The 14,083-nt window shown below is 32.5% G+C and overlaps 1 protein-coding gene across 1 annotated transcript; it reads left to right on the top strand.

Moving 5' to 3' along the window:
• The first annotated feature begins 8,805 nt into the window (after window positions 1-8,805).
• LOC112091344 (glycosyltransferase family 64 protein C4) lies at window positions 8,806-12,772 on the top strand. The gene is made up of 5 exons (XM_024164730.1): window positions 8,806-9,458; window positions 10,019-10,415; window positions 11,042-11,205; window positions 11,300-11,370; window positions 12,344-12,772. Exons 1-5 carry the CDS (start codon window positions 9,262-9,264, stop codon window positions 12,502-12,504), a joined length of 990 nt encoding a protein of 329 aa, XP_024020498.1. The 5' UTR covers window positions 8,806-9,261; the 3' UTR covers window positions 12,505-12,772.
• Window positions 12,773-14,083: the final 1,311 nt, after the last annotated feature.

Raw genomic sequence — 14,083 nt, forward strand, 5'->3', positions numbered from 1 at the left:
CACAATGTTAGAATTTAATCATATTTAGTCTTCTCTAATCCTGCGCATCAAACAATCCCTTAGGGGAACAAAATGATAATGCGATAGAGGGAAAAAAAAAAACAATTTATGGGTTTGTGAAAATTGGATAGGAATACTAAGAAAAAAAAAAGATATGAATAAAAAAAGAAAAAATAAAAAAGAGAGAGGGAAGGAAAAAAAAACTTACAAATACACGGAAGAAGAACATCCCGGGAAATTTTAGGTTGCGGAATACGACCATGCGGCGACAAGACTACTCGAGTCAAGGCTAGCCTTCCTCACAATCAAACCATCTTTCAAGCTTAAGCGCTCTTGAACGTGTGCATCCCGATTCACACCTACAAGCACCAACTCTCGCATACAAGCAACATGGCTGCATCCATGTGTTGAGGCCCATCGCCTCTGACACTAGCCAACCTATGACATCTTAGTCCAAGGCCAACTGAGACGTCTTCTAATTGATCTGTCTTGATCCTTAGCACATCTCATGTGCACCACGGCCTTAAGGGTTCCATAACTCCTTAGGCCGAGCCCCTAGGCCAACAAGCTCTAACCGCGCAAGCATATTGCCTAAGCAACTCATCTCTGACTCTGCAACCCCACACTAGGCCGCTCAGGTCATGTATCCGACATTCCCTTCGTGTCTCATTGACTATCGAGTCCCGTGAGTGTGGCCGACCCTTGAGCCAACTCACGTTGGGCTCCTCTTGGATGTCTCACCGTATGCCTCGCATGGGGGATTCCGCACGTGAACCGGAAGCACATGGCTAAACGTCTTGGCCTTATGGCCCCCGCAATATTGGCTGGGGATGAGTCATAAAATTTGCGAAACGTTTCCTGTTATGTTTTTTCATTCTTTTACATTTGTCTTATTTATTTATTTTTTTGAATTCCGTTTTCATGTGCGTCTTTAAAGGTTTTTTTTCGCTTAAATTATGCATTGGAATTTGGGACGCTTGCCACTAACTTCAGTGATTTTTTTTTTTTTTTGCTTTGTATTGAATGACACTATACATATTTTTCAATTATAGAACTTGTCACAAAATACTTGTCGAACTTTAATTTTAATTTTTTTCCTTCTGAATTTTATTAACTTTTGCAAATTTCTCCTTTTATTAAATTTTACTAAGTTATTGCTTTTGGTTGTTCTTGACGGATCCTAAAAGTACTTAGATTAGGTCAACTAAATCAAAAGGAAGCTAGGTATGGTAGAAAAAAATGATAAGTCATGCTACGTAATTGTATTTTTGTGTGACTAAAGTTAACAGAGTAATTATTTATTAAATTGTTCAACGACACTCATTATTTGTGTAATATCAAGACCTATAATTTAGTGGAAAAAAGCATAATTTGTCCATTTTTTTTTTCATCAGTAATAATGAGGAAGAAAAGGCCCCACGCTCCCTAGATATAAATAGAAAATGTTGACTTTTTTCTTTTTTATATTTAACCGAATTTTGGTTGCAAGTTGTAACGTATGTATCCTAGCTATCAATTATCAAAAGAGTCTTCCTCTCCTTTTGCTCAGTCAAAGAAAAAAAAAAAAAAAAGGTCTTCTCTTCCAACAAGAGATTTTTTAGCTACAAAAAATATAAAAAAATTTGCCTGCACACTCCATGTTTATAATATAAGAACTAATATGTATACTTTTAAAATTTTATGACAACTCTTCAGTAATTTTTCTTTTTCTCCATTTTCTCTTTTGCAATGTGGCAGAAAAATAATCAAACTCGGTCATAGGAGGAATCATGTTTCGAGATTGAGAACTTAATTAAAACGGAACAAATGTTAGCAAATAAGTAGAACGCAAAATAAAATAACATAGAACACAAAATTGGAGATTTCTCTTATACGTATTGAAAAAAAAAAAAGCCAAGAAGACTGATTATGCATAGTTTTCCTTTTTTGAATGCATAAATTGCATCGTTAATACTGTAACGGTGTCCGGTATTGAATTTAATGTGCGTCCAGTGTTATAGCTATAAATAACTTACGTTATTTTTGGCATATATCAATAAATATTTACATTAAATGTCCACGGGTGTAAAATATCTCATTTTACTCAACATTTTCTTTTGGGTACTATTTCTAAAGCCAATTTAATAAGTCATGATATAAGAAATCTATTCTCTATATAAAAGCCTCTTGTGCAATCAGAGACGCATTACCAAGGCAACGGGAGATGACTTTTACAAAACAAAGCAAAAAAACAAGAGAAGGCATGGAAGTGATCAGAAAAATTAAGGCATTGCTTGTCATCATGTGTTTGGCTCTTCTTGGAACGGCGGTCTTCATGGCAAGCCACGCCTCCGCCGGGCGTCCCGCCGCTGATCATGTGGTGCGCGGCCGTTCAATGTATAGCCGAATACCACGTAATCCGTACGAGCGTGGTTGCTCCATGATTTTCAGGTGTCGACATCCCAATCCACCTCCTAAATCTGGCTAAATACATACGACGTCTTGAGATAATGTCGTACATGCAATAAGAGCCTGATCAGTGTAATAAAGTAGAATACTATACTAAATTAAATATAATGCTTAATTATGTTGGCTTTTTTAGATATTTTAATGTGTTGGAGCTGAAATTTTTATTTCTTATAAAAACATCGCTAACCTGTGAAACAGAAAGCAGCAGAAGCCCCCCCAAAAAAGAAACGGGGCAAATTAAATTGGCAAATAAAGAAAAGTGTACTCTCTCTCCCTCCCCTGCCAAAGCTTCCGGCGCGTTTAGAATTCGTTCTAAAATGATTCTATTTTTTATATGAAAATAAAAATGAAAACGTTTTTAATCTCATGCATAAATCATTTTTAAAAATGTGTTTGATAATTTTATCAATAGATTGTTTTCAGTATAAGAAAAAACTTAAATTCTATTTGGTTATATATTTTTTAAAACATCTAATAGTATTTTAAATAATATATTAAATAAGAAAATAAAAATATTTCTTTCTTATATATGTAAAGAAATAACTCGTTAATAGAATTATTATGTATATATATGTATATGTATATATCTCTCTGTTCGAGAGAGGAGAAAATGAAAATAAGAAATGAAAAACGACTAAAAATCATTTTTTATTTCTCTCTCATTTTACATGAAATTAAAAAATTATTTTCATTTCCGTTTTTTGTCTTTGGTTGCTTCAAACGCTATCTTCTCTTCATTTTCATTTTTTCTTTTTTGAAAAACGTTTTTGGAATCAATTTCAAACACGTTGTTCGTGTTTATTACTTTTATGGATACCAACTATTTGCGGTTGTCCTGCAGATTATTTCATCAGTTCATAAGCTCTTTTAAAATTACTCAGTTTAGTTATGTGCAATATGGAGTTGTAATTAAGATTTTAATAACGTAGAATATAAAACACAAAATATAGAAAAAAATTTACTGAGAAATTTAAACACAGTATATAAATATATTAGTCTAAGTAAAAAACTTATATTATTAAATTGATGAAACATTATAAATTATAAGATAATAAAATAAAAAGACATAAACACGAGTAAGGAGATTATTCTGATGAGAAAGTTTAGATTTGAGGTTAAAAAAATCTGAGAGATAGAAGGAGAGTAAAAGAGAAGCAAAAGAGGAAAAACTAGGAGAATTGTAGTGTAAGGAACTATAGTAGACAAATGGTGCAAGAAAGAAAATAATAATTAAAAAACAAAAGCAGAGAGAAAAAAGGTAAAAACCCTGTTCATAATAGATACTTATGGACAAATAGAGTTAAAAAAAATGAAAGACGAAAATAGAAAGAAACAAAATACAAGAAACTTTTATAACATAGATAATGAATAAAAAAAGAATGAATATAAGAAAATTTAGTTGAAAATTAAACAAGAAAAAAGATTATTTACACATATAGTTGTTTATAATAAATTTACGATTGTTAGACCAAAACGGGTTAGGATTTTATTGGAGATTGTAAATAGTGAAAGAAATAAATATATCCATAAAAAGAAAAAAATTAGACTGTTGACACATTTCGACCTTTTATTTTAGATATTTTTTTTCCAAATGTTTTTTTATTATGTTATCATTTTGAAACCTTTACATATCATTGTTGTGTTAGATTCATTTTAAAAATAGACGGTTTATTAATTAAGGAATTAAAACCGTATATTTCATTAACCAGGTAAAATTTTGATATAGCTTTTTTGTTCAAAGAAACCCAAAAACATAAAGACACGTACCCATAAACACAAATAACTCGATACCCATAGAAAGAATTAACAGCGAAATAACAAAATAACTCGATATATAAATAACCGTAATGGTAGTCATAGTTGATCATAACTAAAAAGATTACTTTCAAATTTAGAGAAAATGAAATAGAAAAAAAAAAGGTAGGAGAGCATTAAGAGTAAGAGACTACATTAAAATTGATAATGAAGCCAAAAAAAAAAAAAAAAGCCCCGAAAAAGAAAAAAAAAAAAAACATAAAAAAGACAAAGGACAAAGAGTATTGATTAATACCCTTTTGACTAATATAATTATTTTTTAGATATTAATTAAGAGTGCTAATAAATAAATATTTCGATCTATGCACTCTAAAAGTAAATTCAATACTTTTCACTAAAAAAAGTAAAATATAAAAATGATAGAGTTAAAAAGAAATAAAAATTTAAGCAGTTTTAAAAGAACCAAGTTATAGTAGACTAATGGAGACAAAAAAAAAATATGAAAAAAAGTAATGCAAGAGAAAAAAAAATAAAAGAAAAGAGTTGAAAAATTAGCAAAAAGAAAGAAAAGGAAGAAAGTAAGGGAAAAAAAATAAACTCAAAGCTGTGCGTCTTGGACGACCAAAACGTACAACAACTTTCTTTTTCACTCTTTTATATATGGTGGATATAGTGATGATATATGATATGGCTCAATTGTCTTTGCTGTAATTCTTCGACTAATGATGGAATTTTTTTTTTTTAGAAAATTAGGAAATTTGTTCCTCTTAGCTCTCTTCTTTAGTTCTACGTATTCTATTAGAATTCTCCACAAGTTAATATCCATAGGGAATAAGAAAGTCAAAAAATGTATTATGTTTAAAAGAGTGTAATTCTCTATACCCCTCATTAGAGAGGGGGTGAGGGAGCATTCCTCTAGATTTGCAAGAATAATGGTTAGATTAATTGACCTTACATATGCATTTCTTTACACATTTACTCAATATTTCTCTGAAAAATTGGAGAAATTTATGAGACGTTTGGTTCATGAATTCAGAATCATGATTTAAAACTATTCTCATTTTATATGTATTTTTTATGAAAAAAAATATTATAACAAATCACGAACCATGATTTAAATTATGAGATGAATTTTCCTTCCAAACGTCCTCATGTTTACGTGTATTAGTCTTCTTGTTGTGTGCTGTACTATTTCCTATCCCAGTGTTGACATGTGCAAAATGCAAGCCGACCAAAAAATCTTCAACGTTACCATTTGTCTATTTCTACGCAGCCTTTGTTGAATTAAAGGAAGATTTTTTTTTATTAGACTTATGAGGAAGATTGAGCTATCAATTCGTGATCTCGGATGTTGCACTGATTATAGCAGCTTTACCTTGGATTAAACGATTTCTTATCGATTTAAGTTTTTAATTATAAATTTTTATAATTAAAAATTTTAAAAAAATATTATATTTAATTTTTTTATTATAATTAAAAATTTTTAAAAAATATTACATTTTTTTTAAATTAAAAATTTAAATTCGTGAAAAGAAAATATCACATATTCTTTTAAATTAAAATTTTAAATTTGTGAAAAGAAAATATCACATCTTTTTTTAAATTTGTAAAACTAACGAAATCTAAAAACTTTTTCTTTGCGCTGAAAAAACCTGACTTGTGTTGTTCAACGTTTGAAAACATGACACGGTAAGAAAAAATGTTCTGTCAGTGGCATTGTACCCATTAGCTAGTTGTGAAACGTGAAATTATAGCGGAACCATATTAGAATTTAGATTAAAATGAGTTTAACAAAATTTTGACGAAGAAATTGTGATGTAAAACTGTACACTATAAAAAAGGTATTTTTCACGTCACAGCCCACCATAAAATTCTCTAAAAATAAAAATAAAAAGAAAGCACAATAAAAGAAAATTTTATTTCTCTAAAAAAAGAAAATTTTATTTGTATGGGATTGATCTTTTTTAATATATATCGTATCATAAAATTCTTTTTTTTTCTTTCAGGAAATTATTCAAGGTGATTTCAACCTGTACTTGCACAAAATCGCAAGGGCATTAAACTTGAGACATATTATTGTATTATTTTATGACAAGGTGGTTAGAGGATTCAATCCATGATTTGAATCATGATTTATGATTCGCTATAGTGTTTTCTCTCACAAAAAATACACGTAAATAAAAAATGATTATAATCCATGAACCAAACGTCTCTTTAAATCTTTTCATACCAGCTCAGGTGGTAGGTAAATTGTTATTTTATGTCTCGTTTATTTCACCGATTCGAGTTTTCAGTTCTAAGTTTCTACAGTAAAAAGCTCTAAAAAATTATCAAATCTAACTTCTTTTTTTTTTTTGCTACAGTAAAAAACTATCAGAAAATGTCATATCTCAGCTCGAATTGAAAATTCGAATCCGCGAAGTGAACGAGGTTATTTGTTCATAAAATGTAACTTTTTCTTTTTTTGCTTAAATTGATAGATGTGACAAATTCACATGTCTTCTTCTTCCTTTTTAGCTCGGACTACTGAGGGAAAGTACATTTCCAAAAACTAACCATATGTGTCTGGTTTTTGTATTGCTCATGGAACTGGAGATGCGTTATGACCATAAAATATTAAGGACCAATTTATTTACTTGTAAAATTTTTTTGTCGAGTTACCGTTGATAACATTACTGTTACTAGATGTACCATTTGTAAAGGAAAAAAAAAGTATAGAGTAAAGGAGACATATGTGCGTTTAGAATTTGTTTCAAAATGATTTTATTTTTAATAAAAAGTAAAAATAAAATTGTTTTGAGAATTATTTTGAGACCGATTCTGAAATTGCGTTTGATTGGTTTGTTTATAGATTATTTTGAATATAATAAAAAAAATGAAATCGTGTTTATTAATTAATATATTATAATATTGTTAATAAGTACTTAAAAATGAAAACAGAAAAGCGAAAATAACTTTTAACTGTTTTCTAATTTCTTCACAAAAATCATTTTCACTGTTTTCGTTTTCAAAATATTTGCTAAACAAATGTCGTTGCGTTTTCATTTTTATTTTTTATTTATCAAAATACGTGAAAACCGTTTTAAAAAACGGTTCCAAATATGCACATTATTTTTTTCTTTTTAAGAATTATCTTTTAAAGTTTAAAGTGCATGAATCTAAATTTTTATTTTTTAATTTTTTTTTAATTAAATAATTATATTAATTAAAAAAATATTAATAAAAATAAGAGGCAAAAATCCAGAGCATCAATAATTTTTTCGGGGACCTTATGATATGTGAGCCCGGTAACAGTAAGCCTAACCCAATGGAACACATATATCTTGTCTTGACGAGACCTACTTAATTAAGTGACAAAATGTACGAACAAGCTTAATTTCAAAGCTACTTTGATTTGTATTCTCCATTACGACGCAATAACCGACTGGATTGCAGTGAAATCCGAATGAATGAGACAAATTAGAAAATGTTGCACTCCACTTTTGAGCCCAGTTGGTTGAACAAATCTGTCAAACAGTGGACAACTCCTGTTTCTCCAAACTAGGAAGTGATCAAAATTGAATAGAAAAACTTTTTATGTGTTTGCATACATGCATTTATGTATGAATGTATGTATATGCTTTTTTTTAATATTCTATTTAAAAAAAAAAAAAAAAAAAAAAAAAACTTAGGATGAAATGGAAAGTTCAGTTCAAAGTCTTTTTAGAATTACCACAAAAATAGAACTAAACTATCTTAAATTTAATGTCTTATTTTACTTGAAACGGGTTTAGGTAATTTCAGCCTGCATGCTTAATCGTAATCACTGAGAATTACGGGACAAATAATCTCATAATTAAAAGGGAAATTTAAGAAAATTCTCAAATTTCCCCTCCTAAGTTAATATCTAGGAAGAAAGATATGACTCCTTCCTTTATGATAATATTAAAAATAGATACCGTTGTTGTTGTTGTTTTTTTTTTTTTTATCTATGGACAAAGTCATAAAGACAATTGTAGTAAATTCTTACACAACTTAAAGTTAAGCTTCTCCATCAAGACAAATCAACTCTTTTGTAGACGAACAAAAAGTGCTAACTGTTTAACGTTCTAAACAAAAGTTTTGAGAATCTAACCTTTAATTAAAAAAACACTGGGCAGGTGGTCACGATCAAACTCAGAGAAAATAGAGTTCAAAATGGATATAATTCTAAGCAAATTAAGAAAACTATTTATTGTCTTTCGCACAGAAGGAAATTTATCTTATCCTATCCATATTTCTCCAGCCTCTTGCTCTTGTTTTTAATCCATTATCAATGGATAAAACGTAACCTAATTAAGCTGAAAACCAATTTAAAAATTCGGTAAATGGCATCTCAATTATTGGTCATGAAGTAAATAAATAAATAAATAATCTCGTAAGTGGCCAATCAGAGAGATCCCAAATAGAGAGGGAGAAAACTGCTGCGAAAATGCGGTTAAAGAAATAATAAAACAAAACGACGCCGCTTTACAGGAAAAAGACTATCCTCGTCATAAGAATCAACGACTGAGAGATGCCGTTGAGGTCATGAAAAGGGCGGTCGATGTTCGACACGTGTAATCACACTGAAGCATTCGTCTGAAAGAGTTTCACAGCTGAATCAATCCACGTTCTTGTTGTGAACCCAAATCCTTCGTCACTCTCCCTCCGATCTGAGAGAGAGAGAGAGAGAGAGAGAGAGAGAAGAGAGCGAAAACTCGAACGCGGTGGTTGTTTGCTTGCTTGCCTCGATCAGTGACGTCATCGTCGTCGCCATCTCCGACCGGCCAATTCCAATTGCCGCCGTTCAATCGTCGTCGGTGTCATCTTTTCTTGGTCCCACCGGCGCTGCACCGTAGCATTTCTCGGGATAGAACCGGGAAAGAGAATTTTTCGGTTCTTGATGGTCGGAGGAATTTTATAGAAGGGGCCGCGGTTGAGTCCGACCTAGTCGACTTGTCCTCGGCACTTGAGCTCGAGTTTCATCGGCTTCGAATCCACGCGAAGTTGCTCGCTTTCTGCGAGGATTTTTCTTTTTTCCGGTCAGCCACGGCGGCGATGCGAGGAAGTTTGTTTAACCGCCGGACGATGCAGAGGTTCCGGCAGGTCGCGATATCGACCGTCGGATCGCTGAAGATCAAGCTTTTGCTCTGCTTTTGCATCGCGTTGACGCTCATCGCGCTCGCGAGCCGTGCCCCAGGCTTATTGGGATGGACCGGTCAGAGCGTTTCTGATCCTCCACTCGCTGATTCACGGTTCGTAAAGCTGTTCTTGATGCTTGAATTAATGATTGCTTTTAGTTAAGTTTTGCATTGAATTAGGCAGCTAATTAGTAGTTAATAAATCCGAACTAGAGTTGTTAATCTTCCATTATTGGTAAATACGTCAAGTTAAAAACTTCAGTTTTTGGATTTTATTTGAAAAGAAATGTTAGATTTGTGGTAAAGAAGCTTTCTTTTTTGGAAAGTTTAGCTTTTGCTTATTGTAGGGTCAAAACTCAAACTGGAAAGTAGCATAAGACGGTGATCTCTTACATTTTGGAAATATTCACTTATCTACAAATCGTGCATTTGAGGAAAATAACACTTAAGCAATCCAGAATCTTATAGGAGAGAAAAGGTTTCTTAGTTTGCAACCAATCTTTAGATAACAACTTTGAGATTCCTATTGATAAGTTCTTGTTTTAGTCCCATATATATAATTAAGTCCTAGAGGCTAGAACACAGCATAGAATTGTCCAGCAGGTTATAGTTTCTTTGAGTATGGTGATATCAGCTTTTATGCAATCTCACTGAAATGTATGCTTTGCACGCAGGAAAGGATATGCTATTGTGATGAATACGTGGAAGAGATATGATCTTTTGAAGCAGTCGATTTCTCACTATACAACATGTGAGGGGCTCGACTCTATACATATTGTATGGAGTGAGCCTGACCCTCCATCCCATTCTCTTAGAACGCTTTTAAACCACATTATACTGGAAAATGCTAGAGGTGGGCGGCAAGTTGAACTGAAATTTGATATCAATAAGGAAGACAGTTTGAACAACAGATTTAAAGAAAGTAAAGATTTGAAAGTGGATGCGGTTTTCTCCATTGATGATGATATTATATTTCCTTGCTCTTCGGTTGAGTTTGCTTTCAATGTTTGGCAAAGTGCACCAGATACAATGGTGGGATTTGTGCCCCGAATTCATTGGGTTGATCCATCGGTATGCCCTACTTTGATATATTCCCCTTCATTGCAAACCTCTATTCTTAAATTGTTTCACCTTTGGCTCTACGTTTATCTGTTTGCCACAGTCCGTTTCTGCCCATCAATTTTTGAGACCCAAGTTCAGAATAACTTGTGGAGTGTTGTCTGAAATGCATTTTCATTGTTGGTTCTTGTGCATGACATGTTGTTCATGGTTGTTCCCAACTTTTAGGAGGAAAACAATCTCTATGATAAAACATCATCAGTTACCTTAGAAATTACTCCCAAGTTTTTCAATCGTTGGTTCTAGAAACAGTCTTCATGGAGAGTAATCGTTGTTCTGTGTCAAAGACTCTAACAGTTTCTCTAAGTTATTACTTAGAGGGTAATGTATTATAACGGGTCGGACTTTCATAGATTAGCATCAATATATGGCTTTTAGAATCTTGTTGTCCATTTTCATTAGCTGGAACGTAACTCACTCATACACAAGCCTTAGAAAATAATTTGATATAGCAGCATGTAGCACAAGAATCTATTTGTCGGTTCAGCTTGGATTTCAGCTGCATTTATCTTTTCCCGTCTAATATAACCAGAAAAATAATTGTGTTCCATATTTAATATCAGTAAATCTGTATGCAGAAAGGCAATAGGGATCACTACATATATGGCGGGTGGTGGTCTGTTTGGTGGACAGGGTCTTACAGTATGGTACTCTCTAAGGCAGCCTTCTTCCACAAAAAGTATCTAAGTATGTATACTAATGAAATGCCAGCTTCAATCAGAGAATATACCACCAAAAACAGGTTCTTCTTCATTTGCCCTTTCTTGCACATTCAACCTTTAAGCTGTGTTTGACGTGAATAATGTAACTCTGACATGTTGAAACGAATTCACCAGGAACTGTGAAGATATTGCAATGTCTTTTCTTGTCGCAAATGCAACTGGTTCTCCCCCTATATGGGTGAAAGGTAGAGTTTGTATACTATACTAGTTGATTATCCATTGGTTTTCATGCTCTTCAATGAAACACATATTTATGAAGTGTTTGGTAGAGGGATTCGTTCCCTGATTCGAATCATGATTTGTGGTTCGCTACAGTATTTTCTTTCACAAAAAATTCACGTAAATCGAAAATGGTTCGAATCACATGGTTTGAATCCTCCAACCAAACGTGTATTTAGTGATTATACATTGGGTGAAAGGTAGAGTTTATTGGGTTTGTCAATAAACATTTGATGTTAGGGCTACCATAACATTGCTAAGCAGGTATACTCTTTTCCTATGAGATCTACACACTTCTAAATTGACCATATTAGGTTTCCCTAAATTCCGTTACCAGTAGGACTATCTGTCAAAATTAGCAACCATTTTTTTGTTTATTCCCAGTTAAGCCGTTTGAACTGCTGAGTCACATCTTTACTCTGTCTCAGTTGAGTCCCTTTGATGATCAGATCAATCGAGAGAAGTAAGGAGCGAAGAGATTCCAATAAGGAAAAGGTTGAGGTTTTCCTTGCCTTTTGAAAGAAAGAAGTTATGACAAAATGCGAGCTTCCCATTGTTCCAGAATTCCCTGCATCAGCAGGGCTTTCTATCAAAATGAGTTCATCCATTCTTAGTTTTATCAGCACGTCTATCTATCAATTGGAACCTTATTTCTGCATGACGCTGTTTTAGAAACCATGATTGTCAGGTTTTTCTCGGTTTTATCAAGATTTAGCGCTTTAGGGCACACATAAATATGATCTTGCTTAACGAACTCTAGCGACTCTTAATCAAATTCTCAGGTTTAACAAAAGGTGAAGGAAAATGTTCGTGCCTCATCTTGCTTTAGTACTTATTTAGCTTATATATCTTGCACTTGAATTAAAATGTAATTTTCATGTTTCGCTTTATATCTGCTTTTTAAATTAACTCGCTCTCATACATGCTTTTGCTTTGTAGGCAAGATATTTGAAATTGGTTCAACGGGAATCAGTAGCCTGGGAGGTCATAGCGAAAAAAGAACCAAGTGCCTTAATAGATTTGTTACTGAGTTTGGGCGAAATCCTTTGATAACTACAAATGTTAAGGCCGTGGATAGCCGCAATATCTGGCTTTGGTAATACCCAAGTTTTGATGATGCTGAAGAGTAGAGCTTACACTTGCGATTGCCTAGTTCTACTCTTGGTTTAGAGTTGCTGCGTCTCTTCGGGTTTTAGTATGTATACTAGTGAAGTCTCTACGTAGTTGGTTTTTTTTTTTTATTTTTTTTTTTAAGTAGAAACTCATCATTTAGTATAATAGCTGGTCCTTATTGGATTGATTTCTTGTACTTTTACCATGTAACACAAGGCAGTTACCGCTTATGATAGTTTTACTTTCTCGTGTTAACACTCTTGCATGCGTTTGTAGTGGAAGATAGATATCTCCTAGAGGTCTTGTACCTTTGTCAAATTCCCTTACAATTATGATGTTAAGCCGAGTCTTAACACCGAAGCTACTGATACATGTGAATTAGCATTGTGGGATTTCTTTTTTTTTTTTTTTTTTTTTTTTTTTTTTTTTTTTTTTTTAAGTAGAAACTCATCATTTAGTATAATAGCTGGTCCTTATTGGATTGATTTCTTGTACTTTTACCATGTAACACAAGGCAGTTACCGCTTATGATAGTTTTACTTTCTCGTGTTAACACTCTTGCATGCGTTTTTTTATTCAATCATATTTAAGACAATGCAAGTTAGAAATGATTTTGGTACTCTAGATATGCGGTTGTTGTTTTATGTCTTGTCAACCCATTAAGTTGAGAAAAAATCATCTATTTGTTGCCAAGTCTCCTCCTCTTTTTTATTTTGGGTCCATTTAGTTTGTTTATTTGAATTTTTAATTCGAATTAAGATGTGACTTTATGTGAGTTTTTTATTGTAGTAAAAAAGTTAAATATGATTGTTTTTAAAAATTTTTTATTATAGTAAAATTTAAATTCTAAACTCGAATTATTCTCAATTCCTAATAGTGTCGTCGTCTTTTTTTTTTTAATTTTTTTTTTATGAAACTTAGAAACAAGTGGATGGCTGCGTGCGTGCAGCGTGCCTGCGTCTTTCCATTTTTCAACTGCTAAAGAAAAGGATGTTCAAAAGACAACTTTTCGTACCTGTTTTTCTGGGATTAGCATGCGTTTTGGTCTTTGTTTTGGCCATTCTACCAGAAAACATAGTTTAATGGTCACTGGATTGACTAACATGAACACGCAATCCAATTAAAGCTGGATTACATTAATACGTGATTAATATTCTGCGATCGTTTTCTTTGAACAATCAAACTCAATTAAAATTCAAAGCGTGTTTTCTGAGTCTAGCTTCCCGTTTTCAAAGCTTGTCGCTTCCTTCCTATTACCTCATCATCAAAATTAAGGGTTTTTTTTTTTTTTTTTTCCTCTGCTGAATGAATCAAAATTATGGTAGTTGAAAGGTCTTGTATAGTTGTACTGACTTCTACTAACAACCATCCACCTGTTTTATACACCAATGGTAACGAACTTTCTTTCTAGTTGAACTAAATTTGATTACGATGCTCATATATCAATCCACATTTATTGTTTCTTTTTCTTCTGGCTTTTTAATAATGTTTTTTGTGTGTTTGGTTATGGGTCACGGGCACAGCATTCATTTATCTTTCCCAACAAAGATCTAAAGAGCCAGGCAA

This window comes from Morus notabilis, unplaced genomic scaffold (genome assembly GCF_000414095.1).
Source record: "Morus notabilis unplaced genomic scaffold, ASM41409v2 Scaffold42, whole genome shotgun sequence".
NCBI lineage: Eukaryota > Viridiplantae > Streptophyta > Magnoliopsida > Rosales > Moraceae > Morus > Morus notabilis.

Coding starts and splice junctions, on each gene's coding strand:
- LOC112091344 (XM_024164730.1), top strand. CDS start 9,262: ATGCGAGGAAGTTTGTTTAACCGCCGGACGATGCAGAGGTTCCGGCAG. Junction 11,206..11,299: donor GAATATACCACCAAAAACAG/GTTCTTCTTCAT, acceptor CGAATTCACCAG/GAACTGTGAAGATATTGCAA. Junction 11,371..12,343: donor TCCCCCTATATGGGTGAAAG/GTAGAGTTTGTA, acceptor TTTGCTTTGTAG/GCAAGATATTTGAAATTGGT.